Source organism: Bicyclus anynana, chromosome 13 (assembly GCF_947172395.1).
Source record: "Bicyclus anynana chromosome 13, ilBicAnyn1.1, whole genome shotgun sequence".
Taxonomy (NCBI): Eukaryota; Metazoa; Arthropoda; class Insecta; order Lepidoptera; family Nymphalidae; genus Bicyclus; species Bicyclus anynana.
The window spans coordinates 5,919,026-5,938,561 of NC_069095.1; the positions used below are offsets into that span (position 1 = coordinate 5,919,026).

General features: G+C 36.4%; 1 protein-coding gene across 8 annotated transcripts in view; it reads right to left on the reverse strand.

The window, feature by feature from the left end:
• Nucleotides 1–441: 441 nt before the first annotated feature.
• Nucleotides 442–19,536, reverse strand: part of LOC112045846 (glutamate receptor ionotropic, kainate 2) — a 40,524-nt gene continuing 21,429 nt past the window's right edge. Inside the window, exons 11-19 of one of the 8 annotated variants that reach the window (XM_024082201.2) lie at nucleotides 18,613–18,863; nucleotides 17,149–17,328; nucleotides 15,441–15,578; nucleotides 11,996–12,194; nucleotides 8,935–9,166; nucleotides 7,800–7,915; nucleotides 5,144–5,299; nucleotides 3,201–3,209; nucleotides 442–3,130 (exon numbers count right to left, since the gene is read on the reverse strand). In XM_024082201.2, coding sequence (XP_023937969.2) covers nucleotides 2,981–3,130; nucleotides 3,201–3,209; nucleotides 5,144–5,299; nucleotides 7,800–7,915; nucleotides 8,935–9,166; nucleotides 11,996–12,194; nucleotides 15,441–15,578; nucleotides 17,149–17,328; nucleotides 18,613–18,863 — 1,431 coding nt within the window. In that variant the 3' untranslated portion in view covers nucleotides 442–2,980. Of the gene's footprint in view, nucleotides 4,835–5,137; nucleotides 5,300–7,799; nucleotides 7,916–8,934; nucleotides 9,167–11,995; nucleotides 12,195–15,440; nucleotides 15,579–16,010; nucleotides 16,143–17,148; nucleotides 17,329–18,612; nucleotides 18,864–19,536 lie in introns of those variants that run through there. The other 7 variants (XM_024082209.2, XR_008251358.1, XM_024082227.2 and 4 more) reach the window with 7 other exon arrangements.

Here is a 19,536-nt window from a genome sequence, read left to right on the forward strand (position 1 = left end):
AGTTAATAAACGTATAGAAACATGGTGGGGTTTCCAAATTCCCTGGCTGATTTCGGTGCGTCCTATAACAAATATGATTTTATAACACTTGACTTTAATCATCTTTCCTAATATATTCTGTAAAAATCGGCTCTTTGTTTCTATTTTTTTTACCTTGTGGTGCGTATACTAGATCCACTGGCCTTGTGGGACAATGAATGATGATGATTAAAATTAAGATTTTTTTTAAAAGATTATTTGACATATCTTTCAAATATGACAAATATTTCTATTCCCCTCCAACTAGTCGGGAAAGACTGTATTAGGAGTGGGTACGAAAATAGACCAACAGGCCGGGGATCAAACCACCACCGGTGATGAATCCGATCGCTTTTTTCGTTGAGCTATGGAGGCTCTATTAAGATTAAAAATTGTTCTTATAAAAAAAAATAAAACAAGACATTTAATAGTTTTTATATAATCACCTTTATTATGTAAACTTACAAAATATTTTAAAGAGGATAATCGGATTGGCACATTTTTTTTGAGCTAACGTCATCGATTGCTTTTGGCTTACCGTTATCTAATATCGACTATTACAAAACCTCAAACTTTTACCCTATGACATTGAAATCACATGACTTTATACATATTATTGAATTTATTAATTTGTACTAATTTATTTATTTTATAATCATTTCAAAATACTGAAGTTCATTATTTTAACCCCAAAGTACTGAGGACCTAGTGGCAGTTTGATACTGTTACTATCGCGTTAACGTAAACGCGAATTTCTAAGGAGTTGAAACAGCGCCATCTAGTAGCTCTACTGCACAATGTTTCAATTCCATATAAATTCGCGTTTACGTCAACGCGATAGTAACAGTATGAAAGTATTGAAAACTCCCACTTGGCACACTGATAGCCTCATATGTATAATGTCTAGACAGTTTTCTGGCTGAACAAAATTGAAAGTATGATAATGGAGAGGATAACCCTTATTTTATGAATTTTTTTAATAGTAATTTATCAAAATGATCGAAGGTAGGACTTAACCTTCGATCATTTTGATAAATTACTATTAAAAAAATTCCAATTGATAAAAAATCTAGCATAAATATAGCTCAGCAATCTCAATGTCATAAGTTATCAAGAGAATTCGCCTTTTGGCACTAAAACCACAATTATCTCGTATTTTTAAGGCTCTCTATACACTAACGTTTCTTCAGCGTTTAAACAGAAAGCCCTGTGGCAACGATCAGGTAATAAATAACGCAGCGCGTATAGCGACGGTGCCTAAAGCTAGGTCCACACGTATTATTTGATAAATCCGATCACCGTATCTATGTGGCTAGCGTTGCTTCCGGATAAAGTCCAACTATGTAGTTAGGCTCTTAGATCACGTGTCCGGCCAAAATGATCTTTTGTCCAGCTTTTATTACGCTTTTTAGAAGAATTTAACAATATTTATGGTAATCATCAAAAAATCTTGATTTTACAATTAATTTCTCTGTCGTACCTATTAATTACTGAGCAAAAAAATCCTCAATAATGTTCAGTGCAAGGCCTTTTTACTTGAATGTTCGGCTCAATTGGCTGTCGGTCCGGTTATTAGGTATAATGACTTGGCCACCTTACGTGTGACTGACGCGTATCGTAACGCATATGTAACGCAGTTACGATTTTATGCAGTCACAATATCCCGCTCTGATACGATACGATATCGAGTTGGTCTTGCCCGAAAAATTAATATACTCGTAGGTTGGCACAGAACTTTAAGATTTTACTAGGTGATCTTGATGTGCCTCGTGTAAACTGAATGACATCCAAAATTAAATACTACCCGATTGACCCGAGTCAAGGAGCACATACATTAGACTAACTTGGACAGTAGGTTTGTAGATTAGGAAGTTTGGCAAATTACTAGAAACACTGGCTATGAATTAGTGTTAGACACACTGCTGATTAATAGTTACTTTATGTTATTTCATCAATTAGTTATCAACATAATTGAATATTGTATTTCGAGACGTAATATACCTATCTAAACAAAACCTTACGCTGTAGAAACGCTAGCGTGTAGGAGCCCTTAAAAATCACATATAGTAGACGTACTTATTTAATTATTCATGTCGTGTATAATATTAAGATTATGGCATTAAATTTAATATTGTGGTCAATTTGAATTAGATCTGTTTCTATCCTAATTTATTTTAATTCACACAGACCACATTTTATGTTCTCATTAACTACAATTTTGTTAAAAGACTATTTTCTATTGGATTTTTTAGTTAAAATAGTGATACGTTGCGACTGGTACGTAAATTGAGGAGATTTATTTTGCACAACCATGTTATTAGCAATTTGATATTGGCAGGGTAAGGGCAGTGTAAGTTAAAATGTAACAAAAAATTAAAATTACTCAATGTGGTCTCTCTGAATTAAATCTTATCAATAAACATATAGGTACTTCTTAGCGCTACATTATTTCTTTCCAAATATTAAAAATCGACATTAAATCGAAGAGTTTATTGTATCATATTCAATCAGTAAGTCGAAAACATCAAAATGCTCCTGGCACTACAGGAATGAGCTATTTACAATTCGAGATGTAATCAATACAGTTATCAAATTTACTACTTATAGGTAAAAAGACAATTAAAAATGCGACAGTATTTACAAATACACACGCACCGCTTTTGGTGCGAATAAATAAATTTGGCATCGTTATCACTAAGAAATAAATCTCTAGAACACATTTTTCAAACACGTAAAATTTCACAACAACATTATTGTATTGTACCTTAAACCGTTATACGATATGGTTTATTTACATGCTACGGGTACGATACGACATTGACCCGATCGGTCGTGTCGTTGCGCGCGTGCTTTGACAGTTACGAGATCACATTGCACTTGTAAGGGTTGACCTTTGAATGGGGTTGTGTACAGTCTGTGGAGCCTACACATCGCTCGGAGGCGAGGAGGCCGGATTTGGGCGCTAGTGCAGCTGGCTCTTTGTACTGAACCCGTAGTGCAAGTAGGGGGAGTCGGCCCCCTCCCTCGCGCCGCCCGCCCCCCCACTGCCGCCGCCACTCGGACACTTCAAAGCAGACCGAAGCTCAGATGCCATTTCCGAACAAAGCGAAGCCTGAACAAACAAATTAAATGGTGAAATGTAAAACACTGGGGACGAAAGAAAGCGCTTTAAATTAATTTACCTCTTCCTTCTGCGTATCCGGCGGCAGTGAAACATAACAATTTACAGTTAAAAGGATTTTCTAGCACAGTTAATGTTGTCTATACGTAAAATATTAGCTGTCTAGCAGGCCTAACATACGACCCACGACAGCAACACCGTTGCATTGAGATTTGGAGAGACAGAGTGATATTTTCGTTTCGGTGTCAATTGGTCGATATTCACGAGTATTACGTTGTGGCTCACATGTTAGGCCTACAGTGGCGCTAACATGCAACCACGTGAACAGAAATAAACAAAATTTCAACCAATGGCGACGAAGTAGTCCCAATCCTATGTCGTTCATCTCAACGCAATGAAAGAGGTAGCGGTATTTCCGGTAGCGTCGTAATTGGTTGACTTTTGTCTATTTCTCTCCTCTAATAATGTTTATGTAGAAAACACAATATTAGCAGGCTACCTGAAAACACCTCACGTGTATTATGTGTGATACATACAAATCAACATTTTACTATTTTTTTTTCACTTATTTTAGCAATTTGTTACAGTTTGCGTGTCGTGGCGTGGAGTTTGCAAGCTAAAGTGTCAAGATAAATAGTGTTTTTTAGAATTTACATTTCCATATTCCGAAAAGCGGAAGAAACTCTGTGAGAAAAGCTGACATTTTAATTTAAACACAACGTATTATAAAAGTAGGTGGAAACAGTATAATATATCCTACAAAGTTGTGCAAGCAAGCACATAATACTGTCTAGGTTGAAAATAAAGTAATTTAAGACCGAGAAATATTGGATGTTCTCTCCGAAGAGTTTTAAATATTTAAAACGATAATAAAAGTATTTTCAACAACTACAGTTTAGTCGAATCTTGTACTGCAAAGGAATCAATGCATACCTATAAGAGCCCATGCACACAGAAAGAGTTTCTGCGTTCCACTTACGTACTTCATAATGTATGTAACATTATTATTTATTATAATTACTCGTAATATCACGCACATAAATCAAATCAAATCAAATCAATATTCATTTATTCCAATTAGGCGTAGTTTACAAGCACTTTCGAAATGTCAAGTAATAATATTATACTTTAAGATAATGGTGATAATAATTAGTCGAAAACTTAAAATTAAAGTTAGGAGGGTTCGAAATGCGCCATGGTCCGAGAAGAGCAGACAACAAACACAGACAGTCAGCCAGCTCTGATGTATTAACTAGGCAGGGCTGACCGCTTGCTGTCTGCGTAGTGATAATTATAACAGTTATAAAGTGGTGGTAAAGACTGCAATACTCAGAATGTCCGAACTCTTCGGTCGCGCGGGCCCTAATACGTAAAAATAAATATTCGCAAACGTTACGTACGTTTAACGCAGACGTACGTCATTTCTGCGTTGTTTGACTACCGTTGAAGAGCGGTCAGTGTAAAAGGGCTTTTAGTACGATAAAAAGGGTAGTTCTGATATAATACTACTATCACTCCAAGATAATTTCAATACGGGCGGTTTTAATACGCATTAAAACCGGTGTTGCCGTAGCATTTTAACTTACTACGTCTACCCAAAATACAATATTTCAATCACTAGCGTTATATATAATAATCTAGCGAATTACATGAACTTTTTAAAAATCACTTTACCTAGAACTTTTAAAAATAAACCTAGAACAAAATAAATTATGTTGTTAGTGGCCATGCGTTAGTTTATGTTATTTTTAGGAAAATACAGTTTGGAACTCATGCTTATTATACGTATAAGTCTCATCCCATTTTTAGACTGCACCGATTTGAGAACAACACACAGGTGTCTCGATCTGTATTTAGGATATGTTGGAATTGCGATCATACTCGCTCGTTCATAGCCACCAATGGCGCACGCGACGCCCATGCCGCCCATCAGCACGACGAATACACCGCCCACGTTCGCGAGGCTCAACGCATTCTAACATTAAAATTGATTTGTGATCATACCCGCTCATCCACTGCCACCTTGCGCGATTTCCACACGAACTCGCAGACGGCGATGACGCACGCAACGCCCATGCCGCCCATCAGCACGACGAACACGCCGCCCACGTTCGCGAGGCCCAACTCGTTTGCGGTAGATGATGATTTTGATGTTTCATCCTGGGCATCATTATTAATATTTATCTATACAGTGAAAAACAGTACAAAAATCCGATAGTCTCTTATGATCATCATCATCATATTTAACGGACTAATGTTATTTCGATACAGATAAGTACATTTAAACCTTGTACATCACAGGTTACAACTCACTATAATTAATAAACCTTTTAAAGTTAATTACGTCAATAGTTCGTAGAGCCGATGGAAGTTAGGGTCTCAAGTTGCTTGAATAGCGACTCCGCACTAGAAAACGCAGAGTTGGTCGACCATCAGGTGGACTGATGACAAGCGAGTCGCAGGGATTCACTGGATACAGGCAGCTCAGGATTGTGATGTTTGGAAGTCCCTACAAATGGCCTATGTCTTGTAGTGGACGTCCATCAGTTGGTATGATGATGTCAATATACCTTACTTTACCTTACCTTATCAGCCGATAGACGTCCACTGCTGGACATAGGCCTCTTGCATGGACCTCCAAGCACAACGATCTCGAGCCGCCAGCATCCAGCGGCTCCCTGCAACCCGCTTAATATCCTCGGTCCACCTAGTGGGGGGTCGCCCAACACTGCGCTTTCCGGTGCGGGGTCGCCATTCCAGCACCTTGGGACCCCAACGTCCATCGGCTCTCCGAACTATGTGGCCCGCCCATTGCCACTTCAGCCTCGCGACTCGCTGAGCTATGTCAGTGACTTTGGTTCGTCTGCGGATCTCCTCATTCCTGATTCGATCACGCAGAGAAACTCCAAGCATAGCTCGCTCCATCGCCCGCTGAGTGACTTTGAGCTTTCTAATAAGGCCCATAGTCAGCGACCAAGTCTCGGATCCGTATGTCATCACTGGCAACACGCACTGATCAAAGACTTTCGTCTTCAAGCACTGAGGAATTTCGGACGAAAAGATGTCGCGGAGTTTCCCGAACGCTGCCCAGCCGAGCTGGATTCGGCGATTCACCTCTTTCTCAAAATTGGACCTACCTAACTGGACTGTGTGTCCTAGGTATATATATTCGTCTACAATTTCGAGCGCAGAGTCCTCAACAATAACTGGGTGGAGCGGTACATGAGTATTAGTTATGATCTTCGTCTTGCTCATGTTCATTTTTAGGCCCACACGTTGAGAAACCCTGCTGAGGTCGTTGAGCATGGTACTAAGGTCCTCCAGAGTCTCTGCTATAATGACTACATCATCGGCAAAACGTAGTTGAGTGATGTACTCGCCGTTGATGTTGATGCCAAATCCGTTCCAGTCCAGAAGCTTAAAGACATCTTCCAATGCAGCGGTAAATAGCTTTGGGGAGATCACATCTCCCTGCCGCACTCCTCGCTGCAGTTGGATTGGCCTCGTAGTCTGATCCTGTATACGGACTGACATGGTGGCGCTTTCATACAAACACTTCAACGCTTGAATGTACCTGTAGTCGATCCGGCATCTCTGCAAAGACCTCAGCACAGCCCAAGTTTCCACCGAATCGAAGGCTTTCTCATAGTCCACAAACGCTAAGCAAAGTGGCTGGTTATACTCTTCGGTATTCTGTATAACCTGCCGCAGCGTATGAATGTGGTCTATGGTACTAAAGCCTGCTCGGAAACCGGCTTGTTCGGGAGGCTGGAAGTCGTCAAACCTACGGGCGAGACGATTCGTGATGACTCTCGAGAACAACTTGTAGACATGACTCAACAACGAGATGGGTCTGTAATTCTTCAGTAAGGTATTGTCACCTTTTTTGAAGAACAGAACCACCACGCTCCTGTGCCACGCCTTAGGTGTTGTACCCTCGTGAATGACGGAATTGAACAACCGCTGAAGGACCTTAAGTATCGGTTTTCCACCCGCTTTCAGGAGTTCTGTGATTCCGTCATCACCTGGTGCTTTGTTGTTCTTAAGTTGTTTGAGAGCCATACTAATCTCGTATAGGCTGACGTCCGGGATATCTTCGGTATAGTGTCGGGTCAATTTGGCTCTAGGATCTTTGGCCAAATTGTCAACAGGCTTTTGGGTAGAGGTGTATAACTGTCCGTAGAACTTCTCGACCTCACTCAAGATCTCAGGCTTAGAAGAAATGATATTGCCCTGATCAGTCTTCAAACGTGTCAACTGTCTTCGTCCAATAGACAGATCTCTCGCGAACACTTTCGAGCCTCGATTGTTCTCGATTGTATCTTTGATACGCTCGGTATTGAAGCGTCGCAAGTCGCATGTCTGCGATTTAGAGATCTGTCTATTAATCTGACGGTATTTTAACGCGTCTGTTGAAGACTGCAATCTCATTTCTTGTCTTTCCTCCATAAGCTTGAGTGTATGGTCCGAGAACTTGTTAGTTCTTTTTGTACGGTGGGTTTTGAAAAACTTGAACCCGACCGTATGGACAGTTTCCACAAGCCTGTTGTTTAGATCGTCCACATCAACGCAATCTCAATCTCGATGTCAATATATTCTAGCACATTTCATAGCATAAGAGGATATTACTAAAACATAGTATGAACACATTCTGACTCACTCTACAAGATCCACCGCCACGTTTCTCTTTCCACCATTTTGTTTTTAATATATGCAATTTTCCCTCCTCTTGCAATTTCAAAACTGCCCCGCTAATGGCGGTACGGTATGGTGAATCTACAAACGCAAGCACACGTTAGACATATGACCGGAAGAAATTTGCTTTTTACCACATTTTTAAACCGTACGGTCGTATACAGGCAAAGGGAAATTCCTTATTAAGGCAATGGGACTGTATGTGATCTTTAATTTTGTATTCCTTAGAGCTTAATAATTATTATGTGTATTAATTTAGTATAATTGTTCGTTTAATGAATTTTGCCTTATTAAAACAATCTACGTAGCGTGATTTAACTAAGAAAAAATATTAGATAGAAGCAGACGTTTCTTTGCGGAAGTTCATCATAAATAGACATCCTCAGGAGTCAACATCTCCTGAAGATGCTCCGGTTTCGGGGTAAAATTAAATCAAATCAATATTCATTTGTTAGAGTATTTTGTCGGATCTGGATGACGTTGTCGCATGGGTTCGTCGGATTTTCGCAAAATAAATAAATTTTCATCTATCTAGGAAAAAATAATTGATGACTTAAGTGGTTTTTTTATTAGTTTAGAATAGAATCACATATAAGTTACTTTGAAAAGTCTTAATTAAGTATGTCTGTTTGTAGTAAAGCTTTTTATGAGTATTTGGTGGTTAGGATTACTTATTACAACGCAAAGAGCCATTAAAATGCTTCAGAAAACATAAACTCTTATTTCAATAGCATCATTCTTGTCATGCAGAAAGTAGCACAGCTGAATGTATTCTGAAATCTTCGCTATAAATGAGGATACCAATACTTTTTTTTTATTTTTGGAGTTTACTCCTTAAGAATCGAATTTTCATATAAAAATCAGCGTTATGTTTTTGTGCGCAACCTATTCTGGGCACCTTTCACTGTTCACCATATTGGCGGGCGCGCACGCCGCGGCCTGCTGCTCCTTGGTTGCGCACCTTTCACTTTTCAGGCGTTAGTATTGAGACGTACATAGTGTATGAGAGTAAACTCCATTCGTGCATCGGAGCTGACACACACTTTCTCTTTAATTAAATGACTAGGTGTAAAATTAAACTGAAAGATTTCATGACTAACTTGGCGGCATAGCAATTCCATATCCCTTAGAGTCCAACATCCCGCCAACTTGCGTGAGATCGCAGTTCCTTTCGACAACATACTCGATGGTGGTAGACTCCATGAGGTAGGCGTAACCCCCCTTACCCCGCATAACCCTCTCCTCTCCCTCCTTGTTGCTGCTGGTGAAGACAGTGGGCCGAGCTGACTCCATGAACGACCACATTCGTTGGTAAGTTGAGAAGTTAGAATCCTGGCGTCAAAAAATCAATATTTCATAAAAACATTTACATACTAAAAAGCCTCAATAAATCATCATCAATGAAATGAAAAAAGGAAAATATTTAAAAAATAGTTTTTTTTAATTTTTTGTCTGTCTGTCCGTGTTTGTTATTTGGGCATCACGCTGAAAGTACTAAACAAATTCAAATGAAATTTGGCACGGTTTAAGACCATAATGCGGAGAAGGTTATAGAATACTTTTTATTGCGAAAATAAAATGAGAAGGAGATATAATAGGCGTTGACAGTTTGTATGGAAAGTCCTTCATTTTTACAGTTTACAGTTTTAAAAATTTGTTCATAAATCATAAAAAAATACAAAATATAATGTAATTCAAAAATTTTTATTAATAGGGCTTGAAAGTTTACATTGCTTTCCACGCGGACGAAGTCACGGGCGTCCGCTAATCGTCGTTGATAATACACTTATAAATAGTTATAAGTTATAATAAAAAACAATAGTAAGTTTTACTTGTACATTTTATTTCGACTATGGTATACATTATAAAGATTTGCCCAATAGGTATTTATAAAAATCATCATCATCATCATCAATCTATATTCGGGTCAATGCTGAGGCCAATAGTTCCACCATACTTCACAGACGCAGAGAATTGAGAAAATTCTCAGGTATGCAGGTTTCCTCACGATGTTTTTCCTTCAACGTTTGAGACATGTTATATTTAATGTCTTAATCCTACAGTGGTCGTGTTCATAAAATAACGGGAGTGGTCGCGTGGATTACATATGTAGTCCATTTTTAAAGTGAAATAAAAAAATGTTTAAGCATATTTTTTTATACTTTGTGATATAATAGTATAGCTTCCTTTACTATATAAAACATAAAATCTAATGTTATGCTATGCATTTGGAAAAAAGCTCATGTAATTCTAGACACCCTGCACAAAATAAACACCAATGTTCATTGTCAAAACGCTTTTAATTAAATATATAATTTAATTAACCCAGTCGGTACAGTTTCTACCATAGAAAATATTAGTTATAATAACTACCCACTTGGGTGCAAAGGTATAATTAAAGTAAACACACATTATACCGCTTCACCGTATAATATCGTTGAAATATGCCCTCTATTTTGCGACGTTGTCTTAAAAGAATTGCAAGGTGTTTTACATTTCGCAGAAAAGCTTCATTAAGCGCTTAACTCGATGTTCTTGGAGGAAATAATAATAAATATTAAAATTTTGAAAACCCGTTAGATTAAATTAAATTATGACATAATCCTGACTTTTCAAAAGTGCTAAGCCTAATTGAAATAAATGAATTTTGAATTTGAATTACGTTTGCATAATTTAAAAAAATATGTCGTTTCTTGGTTGTGAGACATCTTAGCAACAGTTGTTTGCATTTCGAAGAAAAGCTTCATTAAGAGCTTTACTCGATGTTCTTGGCGGAAATAATAATAAAATTGAAAATTTTTAAAACCCCCTACTGAATACTAGTTATAGATAATCTAGGATAAAGACTTTATGCTAGGTATTCTTTCCAATATCGTATGTGAGCCGGATCAAGAAAATTGTTTATTTTAATTCTGTATTTCCACACTTTTACCCTCCATAACTTTTAAACGGCTCGACCGATTTTCATTAAACACGTATAAGAACACTCGCACATATGTCATCTTTAATACCAAAAAATACTAAATTGAAATCGTGTCACAGGCAGGCAGACACGTCAAACATATAACACCCTTCTTTTTGCATCGAGGGTTAAAAATGGCGGCAAAAACAATTCATCAACGTCACAATCATGTCAATTTTACACTTTCAACTAAATGTAAATGTTGAAAATGAACTGTAAATCAATTTTCCAAGATTATTACACTCTTTTAGAGACACACACGATGCTTTAAGCTTTTGGAAGCTCGATGCATTGATTTACCGTTATCTTCCGCATAGATTCAGAAACCAGTGGCAGCAATTTACCGAGGCTTTGGCAATTGCAGTAGGTATAGTCGTGCTACAATGCAACCAAATGCAGGAATTCCAAATACAATCGAGATAATAAGACCGATTCCAAAAATAACATGATTTCTCGGTGTTGAATTCGGCCCCTTTATCTGCGGAGCTTCGTTTTCTTGTTTGTTAAGAGTGTGCAATATGTAATTTGGTGGTTACAAATGGTTCTGGATCTCAGATTCTGGAAAAGTTAGAAGCCTGATATTTGGGTAAATGATATTTCAAAGTGTTAGCTTCGTTACGACTATACAAAATACACAATTTGTAAAATTTTTCTCGATAGTTTATTATTTTGAAAAATACATGTTTTGCTCACATTTTGCTTTCAATCTCAGGAAAAGCAAACTTATTTTCTTAAATTTTTGTTTTGTATAGAAAATTAGGTATATATCTTGAACATGGCCATTTTGTTTTTTGTTATGTTGTTTAATTTACTTGCAATTAGATATAAATGGTTTTGACGCTCACGTCATAAAATTTGCGTCGCGCGTCAATCGCTCCGTGCTTTTCACTTACTTGAAGAATTTTATCCATATCGTACCAACAACGTAAGCTTGTTGGTTACAGAAAAAAATAATACACCTTCAAATGATATTTCGCCGCATTGGTACACTAGTGGAACATTTTGCCCTAGAAGAGTGATAAAAAATGTTTCTTCATGAAACATTATTTTAACCATGTCCTTATTAATACATCATCTCCATATACTTCAATACGCGAGATACCTGGTTTCCCTGGGCCGACGTTGTATGGGCCAATGAGCATTCCTCTTTATGAATTGGTACGTGATGTTCCAAATTCGCAAATGCTACAAATACTCACCCTAAAGAACGCAGCTGTAGAACCTCCTTTCAAAGCGCCATACTTTATTTTAGTTTGCTTAGCCAAATCTTCAGCGCTTTCTATTGGCGAATCCATTCTCTCCACAGTGAGGAATGCGGCCAAGTTAGCCGTGTAAGAGGATATCATGATCAGGGTGAAAAACCACCACATCCCCGCCACCATCCGGGTTGATACAGCTCTAATTAAGTTAAAATTGGGTTATTAATATTAAATTATTAACAATGTCATTTATTACACAACATAGCGTCTTACTCACACGATAATAATTTTATGTTATAAGAAAGCGACTGGATTGAAGGTTTTTCGAATAAATACGATTAAGATCTCGGATGGTTACGCACTGCATCTTTAGAACTATTTGATGGTATGTGTATCGTATTCGTCTATTTGTCTCTCTGTTTATCATGATACTATAGACAGCGAGAGATAGGGTTGAATTTGAAACTCACACGGTCAATATATAAAAAAACGTAACACCGTTACGGAACAGTACTACTTTCCGAATTCGTGATAATATGGATATAAAAAAACTCGAACCGAATTCAGATATTGTTTACGTACTAATCCAATCACTGATCCATATTCAATCTATTTACGGTGCATCTATTGGATATCTACCGCTCCGTTGTCGAGCTGGGCTGAGAGGACCGATTTGAAACCGAATACATTCGAGGAGTTCCCACAGATGACGAAGTCGGATCAAGTGCTTAAGCTACCATGTAGTAGACGAGCCCGAGATGCTAAATTTGCAGTTACTAGAGCGTCATGGGAATCGATTAGATTTGGTAGATTAGATGATAGCAAGAATAAATGGTTATATATACTTTTTTTGCTTGCAGTGGTGGGGAAAAAAAGTACAGACTTTAAAGACAATTTTTATTGCGATTATTTAGCAGATTATTTCACTCAAAATAAGTAAAAAACGCTCGTGGCTCGATAACAGAAATATAAGGGTTTTATTTTGTAACCTTGGAACGCACCTAGTTACAAGAATTTAGCTATTCACTTACCTACCTTATTTTAATCTGGCATGATGGTTGAGTATTTCTGAAGTTAGTTTTTGTTTTGGTTGCCATAAACGTACCCGCCAAGGGGTCATACTTGGTGGAGGTACTGAACAACGTACAAGGTATACTCCCTTATGTTCATCTGCCGCGCTCAAGTAACTGCAAACATCCCCTCTTAGGCTCCCCTACTATTATAAACAGTTGTTCTGAATGAATTTTTACAGAATCAGATCGGGTACAGTGCTCAACCGACGGATTAAATAATACAGTGTTTTTTAGCTAGCTCTTGTTAAAAGCTCGAATTCTTTCCCTTGGGCACTGAATTACTTTTTGCCTTTTCGGTGCCTCAACGTGCATACATTTAAATGAAGATGGTAGACTAGGTAAGGTGGAAAAATGTAATAAACTCACTGATGAAATAGCATTAGATTTTTGAAATACAATACAAGGAGAGGTAAAGGTATCTCTGAAAAAATTTCAACTGTGAGGAAAAGTTAGATCAACTGCAACATTGTTTTTCGAATGAGAATATAAAAATTGCAGCCTCTCCTCAGTACTTATGCTACTCGAGACAATTTCAAGCATCTAGTTTTCGCGTCATCCGTCCGCCAAAAAACGTAGTTATTTCAAACACCCTACACCGCTGAGTATTCTTGTTGTCACTGTTGTTTCTTTAAATTAGCAACAATGATTTCTGATGCGAATGTTTTGCAATTATTTTCATTTACTTCATGTGAGTACGTAGGTGCCAAAGGTTTTATAGTATAAAATCGTTGGCAGGTACTGTAAAATTTTAATGTGTTCGATCAACTTGGCATATTTATTTAATTTCAAAAAATATCAAAAAAAGAAATCGGTTGTCTGTAAAGTCGGTTTACTGACGATAGTTGAACGTGACAACGTCAAGAAAATACTGATGGAATGGTTGCATTTTTCAAGAGAAAATGTTTTTCTAAAATACTGTTTGGTAATCTTCATAGACCAGAATATACTTTATTTCTTGTAAAAAAAAATTGGCAACCCTAGAGCGAGGGAACGACCCATGACATTATCTTTTTTCGAGCGTGCAGCTGGCTTCATCGAATTGTAAGACGTAGTCACGTCAAAAAAGTTAGGAAGTTAGTTACACCATTTGGAGCTCCAGCTGCCCTATTTACATTGTTCTATTAGCAACTTAATACAATTGATAGCGAATCAATAACAACCGCTTTTTTCATATTCCTTATTGTTACTAAAAATAACAATATCCAACACGCTCATTAGTAATTTTGATCAGTTAGCAATAGATTAATATTGAATACGAAATCACGTAACTTATGAATCACTAACATTAGCTACATGATAATTTTCGTGTGTTATCCACTGCAGCTATTAAAAGTTAGGGAATAGGCCAGCAGAAGGAGGTGGATGAAACTAAGCATAAGGATATTCCCACGGCTTTATATATCTCGAGTAAATCCGCGGGGTACAGCTATAATGATATAAACTTTATTCCAGTAGAAAAAGAAACATTTGAGTTCACCGTTTCACAGACAATCTAATCTAAAACTAGCCTATCAATCCAGTCGCAGCCTAAGAACCTTCATTTATTACGTCCGCCCATACTCGTTCTCAAAATATACCTATTTTTTAACATTCAATTTAAAAAATATACTATAGTCGATAGTATAATCTTTCTTTTTTCTTAATGTTGTATAGTGGACATAATAAAAGAGGCTCTTCGATTATATCTATACGATTATAAAACATCCGTTATCAATGAAATCCCAATGGATACTGAACACAACGGTTATAACTACATTTTAGACTTGATGCAGCAAGCTATGGATACTATCAAAGCTCAAAAGATTACGTGCAATGTGAACCTATTTCAATTTAGCAACTAAATTACAAACTTTTAAGCTAATTATGATGAAAACCTCATAGTAGTTGAGATTCCCAGCACGCCTCTATTTAGATTGGTTGGTCGTCTACCGAAGCTTGATATTCACAAAGGGTTGCGGTCTCTTTGAAGTTAATTAGCAAAAGGAAGTTTGGATGATCCACGCAATTGCAAATGATAGTATAGCGAGCAAGACGTAAATTTCACGACTTCAATCCTTTGAGAATTTTCGGTCAATTTTAAATTTGGCTCTTAATTTTGGTTATTCATATTGTTGTCAATGATTGCTGCCTTATCTACTAGGGATGTTACAGAGCTTTTAATTTTGTTACTTTGTATTAGAGCTATTACGTCGTTCACTTCGTTGAATAATTAGGTTAACTATGGCGGACTTTTATCTCACACTTCTTTAAGTTTTTCATTAAGTGTTGTTTGATGAGTTGAATCATAAAGGTTATTTTGTTTAGTTTTCTCTTTTGCATTTGTTATGCTTTTGCATAATAAGACATCCGTAACATCACTAGTGTTGACTTACTTCGGTGCGATATCCGAACCTTGCTGCATCAAGGACCCGATAGTGAACCACAGCGAGTTCAACAGTGTGAACTGGTTCTCCAGCACCGGCGGCTCGTCAAGGCAGTTCCGGGGATTGTCCCACTCGTACGGGCTGAACCTGCGCCCAAATATGCCCTTTTTAATCTTTATTATCTTGAACTCTCTTGATATTCCTCAGTAGAGTTTTGGATATTACTATTGCACTAAAATTATGCAGCAATGAGTTGTCTCATCTCATATTATGTTTCTGTATCAATTCTGATATGTTTATCTATAAAGTTAATTTAATATCAATACTAGAAAATATAATTTATGAAATATTTAAATAATTTTCAACTGTAATATTAGATTAACAAAATTATCGCAAAGAAAGGTAATCATTAAAAATACTTTTGAAGAAATACAAAAGATTCAAGATATTCTCAAAAATGTTGACTGTTGACATTTCTGTGGACTTCGCTGAGGTCACTCAAATCCTGATACACAGATGCTATTATACTAGTCAAAGTATATAGAGCATCAGTTTTATAGATGTTACATTTTATCTTACTTGGGTAAAAAGTCACAGCTTTGTTGCATTAGCGATCCGATCGCAAACCACAAACAGTTGGCGAGTGAGAAAATATTTTCCATCTTTTCACCTTCCGGCGTATGCGTTTGATGCCATTCGTATGGAGTAAACCTATTAAATTAAGTCCTTAATCACTTTATAGCAAAGTGGCTATAAAAGGTTATTCTTCTAGAGTAAACTTATTAAATAGTCTTTGATCAATTTATCAAAACGTGGCTATAAATGGTTTACCTTCTGGGGTAAATCTATTAAATTAAGTCTTTAATTTTTTTTTCTTCTGGAGTAAAGTTATCAAATGAAGTCCTTTACAAAATAGTAGCTATAAACATTTCTAGTTTCTAGTGGTTAGATTCGATGAACTTTTATATTTCTATAACTTATATTAGATCCTACTATTATTATAATTAATTATTATTATAATTGTTTGCAGTTATATTTACTTAATTGCTTATTAAACGTTTAAGTATTGCTTAGCTTTCTTTCTCCATATATTTTTTATCTGATAACTGCTATCTTGAAGCTGTAAATTTATCCTTTACCTGTTTTGCAAGTCGACGGACTTCAATTATTTGAATAGTAATAGTAATTTTAATATAAATTTATTCTTTTGGAATAAAATTAATAATACATTAAATTTTAAATGTACAATTACACTTAAGTTAGATTTCAGTGATATAGTTATGATAATGCTGCCCTAAATTGATATAAGATTTAGCGCCTTCATTTATGCTAACTATAATCTAAGTAAACTTACCTGATAATTTACATCTTATACTCAATGAAGGAAAGTAATTAAAGGAACATTAGTCTTAGTTTTTATTTACATTTAGGTAATTTGCATCAACTTAACAATTTCATTTAACTTATTAACTGATTGGTTTATTTTATTTTAATCGTTTTTTATTTGAGATAACTAATACATATTCTTCAAAACCAACAAAATAGTAGATATTATTTTACACCAATTAAATTATTAAAAGGAAGATGCATGACTTGCAAAGACTTCTTCAATAGGGATTGTTATATGTCACTCAGGAAATATTAGATGATAAGAAATGTAATCAGTATCTAAATTATTAATACTATCAAATATAAATAAATAAATAACTACACTTACCTGGCTAGTATGAACAGAAGAACTGAAACACCCAAATACGCTGTCGCCATATAAATCCATACGTCGAGGGATAGCGGAGACAGGAACGAAAATAAATTTGGAGGCTGCTTTATAGGTTTTCGATAAAGCACCGATATTCCCAGATTCATAAAGGGCATTGTGAAGTCTACAACTTGTTCCCTGCCACGAGAAAATTAACTATTAGTTTGTTGTCACAATTTATTGTAAAATGGCTATCAATTATTACTAATATTGGGGATATTTTTTGTAAAATGGCTTAGAATCTTGCCGCTTCGATTCTCTTTCAACAATCGATAACGCTTCAAAAATTAAAAAACTAACTGTATGGGATTGACAAGTGTATCTATAATGAATTCCCATTTTTACAATTTTTATGATTTTCGAAACGTAGTGATTGTATAAAGATAATAATCGATATGTGACTTGGCAAGAGCGGCAGGGGTATTACAGGGAGGTTGAGTTGAGCATCTTTTTGCATAGGGAAATCAATCTGCAAAGACGTCTTTGTTTTTTGTACTTGGCAACTTCGTTCGTAACACTCCCGATGGTCCGCACGAGGTGGGGGGCGTGTAGCGATGAATGAAATACGACTGATGCATCTCACTTCCCCGCACGCACGATTTCGCACCCGCGCAGTCTTTCCCCCGTCGCTCGCATATCATGGGAGTGTCATCAACGAACTTGACAGATAGACAAAACGTAAAGAATATCACTAAGTTACTAACGTATTTTTTATAAGCTCAACATGGTTGTGAGCCGATATAATAGTTTTATTTATTTATTTTAGTGATTTTTGGTTCTTTGAAAGCTTTTTTTATCTATGCCATTTATCTGATTGTGGTGTAACGTAGAATTTCAAATATTCCGAAATATGAACTTCGTACATTTTTACTGTAGATATTTATTATATTCTAGTAGCTATTATTTTTAACGATAGCACATGTATGAATTTATAGTTGGAATTTCCATTTTGTAATAGAAATGTTTTATTTCAATTTTTAAAGTATCTAATGCTATTGAAATGATACAAAACATTATTTGAAACGTTGTTTGGAAGCATAGTTTTTGAATTAAGTTTATTTTCCATTTCATATTGGTCTAAAGCGCGTAGAAAATGAACTTAAAATTTACGTGATATATCTATAAACATTTTCATTGCTGTTATTTGTTTGAATTAAATTTTCCGCTCTCCTAGATTTGAAATCTGGTTTGAGAAAGCATTCATATTTAATACTGAAATGTATCTACCTACTATTCCTCAATGACACTCAAGGGAAATCATTGAAATTACTTTTAAGATTAACTGGTTGAAAAGAAAATTTATTATTTTCCAAGAAAGTCGTAAACCAACTTTCTTGGAAAATAATAAATTTTCTTTACTTATTTTTGGCAAATGGAATTGGTTAATATAACCAATTCTTCTATTCGACATTGTTTTCTTACCTGTCGTACGTAATGGTTAAATCTGCGATAGCCACATCTGCCCGTTGCTCGAGGAGCTCTCTGATCATTCCATCCCATTCTTTAGTTTCTCTATTGTGGGAGCCATATCGACCGTCAGGCGCGAGCTTGAAAGTGTAATTGAAGCCAAGAACCTTGGATATCTCGTGGATGAGATCAATGGCATAGCCTTCGAACTGCGCATTGCCAGTCAGTTTCTCGCTCGCTTCTCTCCGCATGCAGTACGGCGCGCTCTATAGATGAGATGTATTTTAAGAAGAGGATCTAGACCTAGAGAGATGCCCCATTAGTGCGTTGCGTTGCATCATCGCATCGGATCAGCGCATTGTATGCCACAACTGCGTTGTTATGACGCACACCGTCAAGGTGCAATAGGACTATCAACGCACACAGTCAGTTTTAGCAATGGATCGAAACAAGTCATTTACAGCCTCAATAGCTCAACGGTAAGAGCGGTCAGACTCATCACCGAGGTGTGGTGGTTAGATTGCCGCCCCGTTGGTCTATTGTACTTGTATTGGAGGGGAATGGGAATATTGGTCATATTTACACATTGGTTATTTATTTATACATATGGCTGATATTCTTTTTTTTTTTTTATAAAAAGAAGTAAAACTGTTTGCAATTTAATGTAGCGTGTAAATTTAATGGAAAACGACGCAGCGTCGACGATGCGATGCGTCGCGACGGATTGCAATATGTTAATACTAATGGGGCATCGTTCTTACATTTTAGTTTCCACTGGAAAAAAAAATTCGTTGAAATATTCACGCTCACGTAGGTTTTACTGTTACAGTCCTCGTATTTTATCATAAAAGAGTGTAATTCCATTAATATTGTTTCATTATTATTCATCGTTTAATCGCTTAATCTTGTTTTAAGGTTTACTACTTTAGTTTGTAAGTT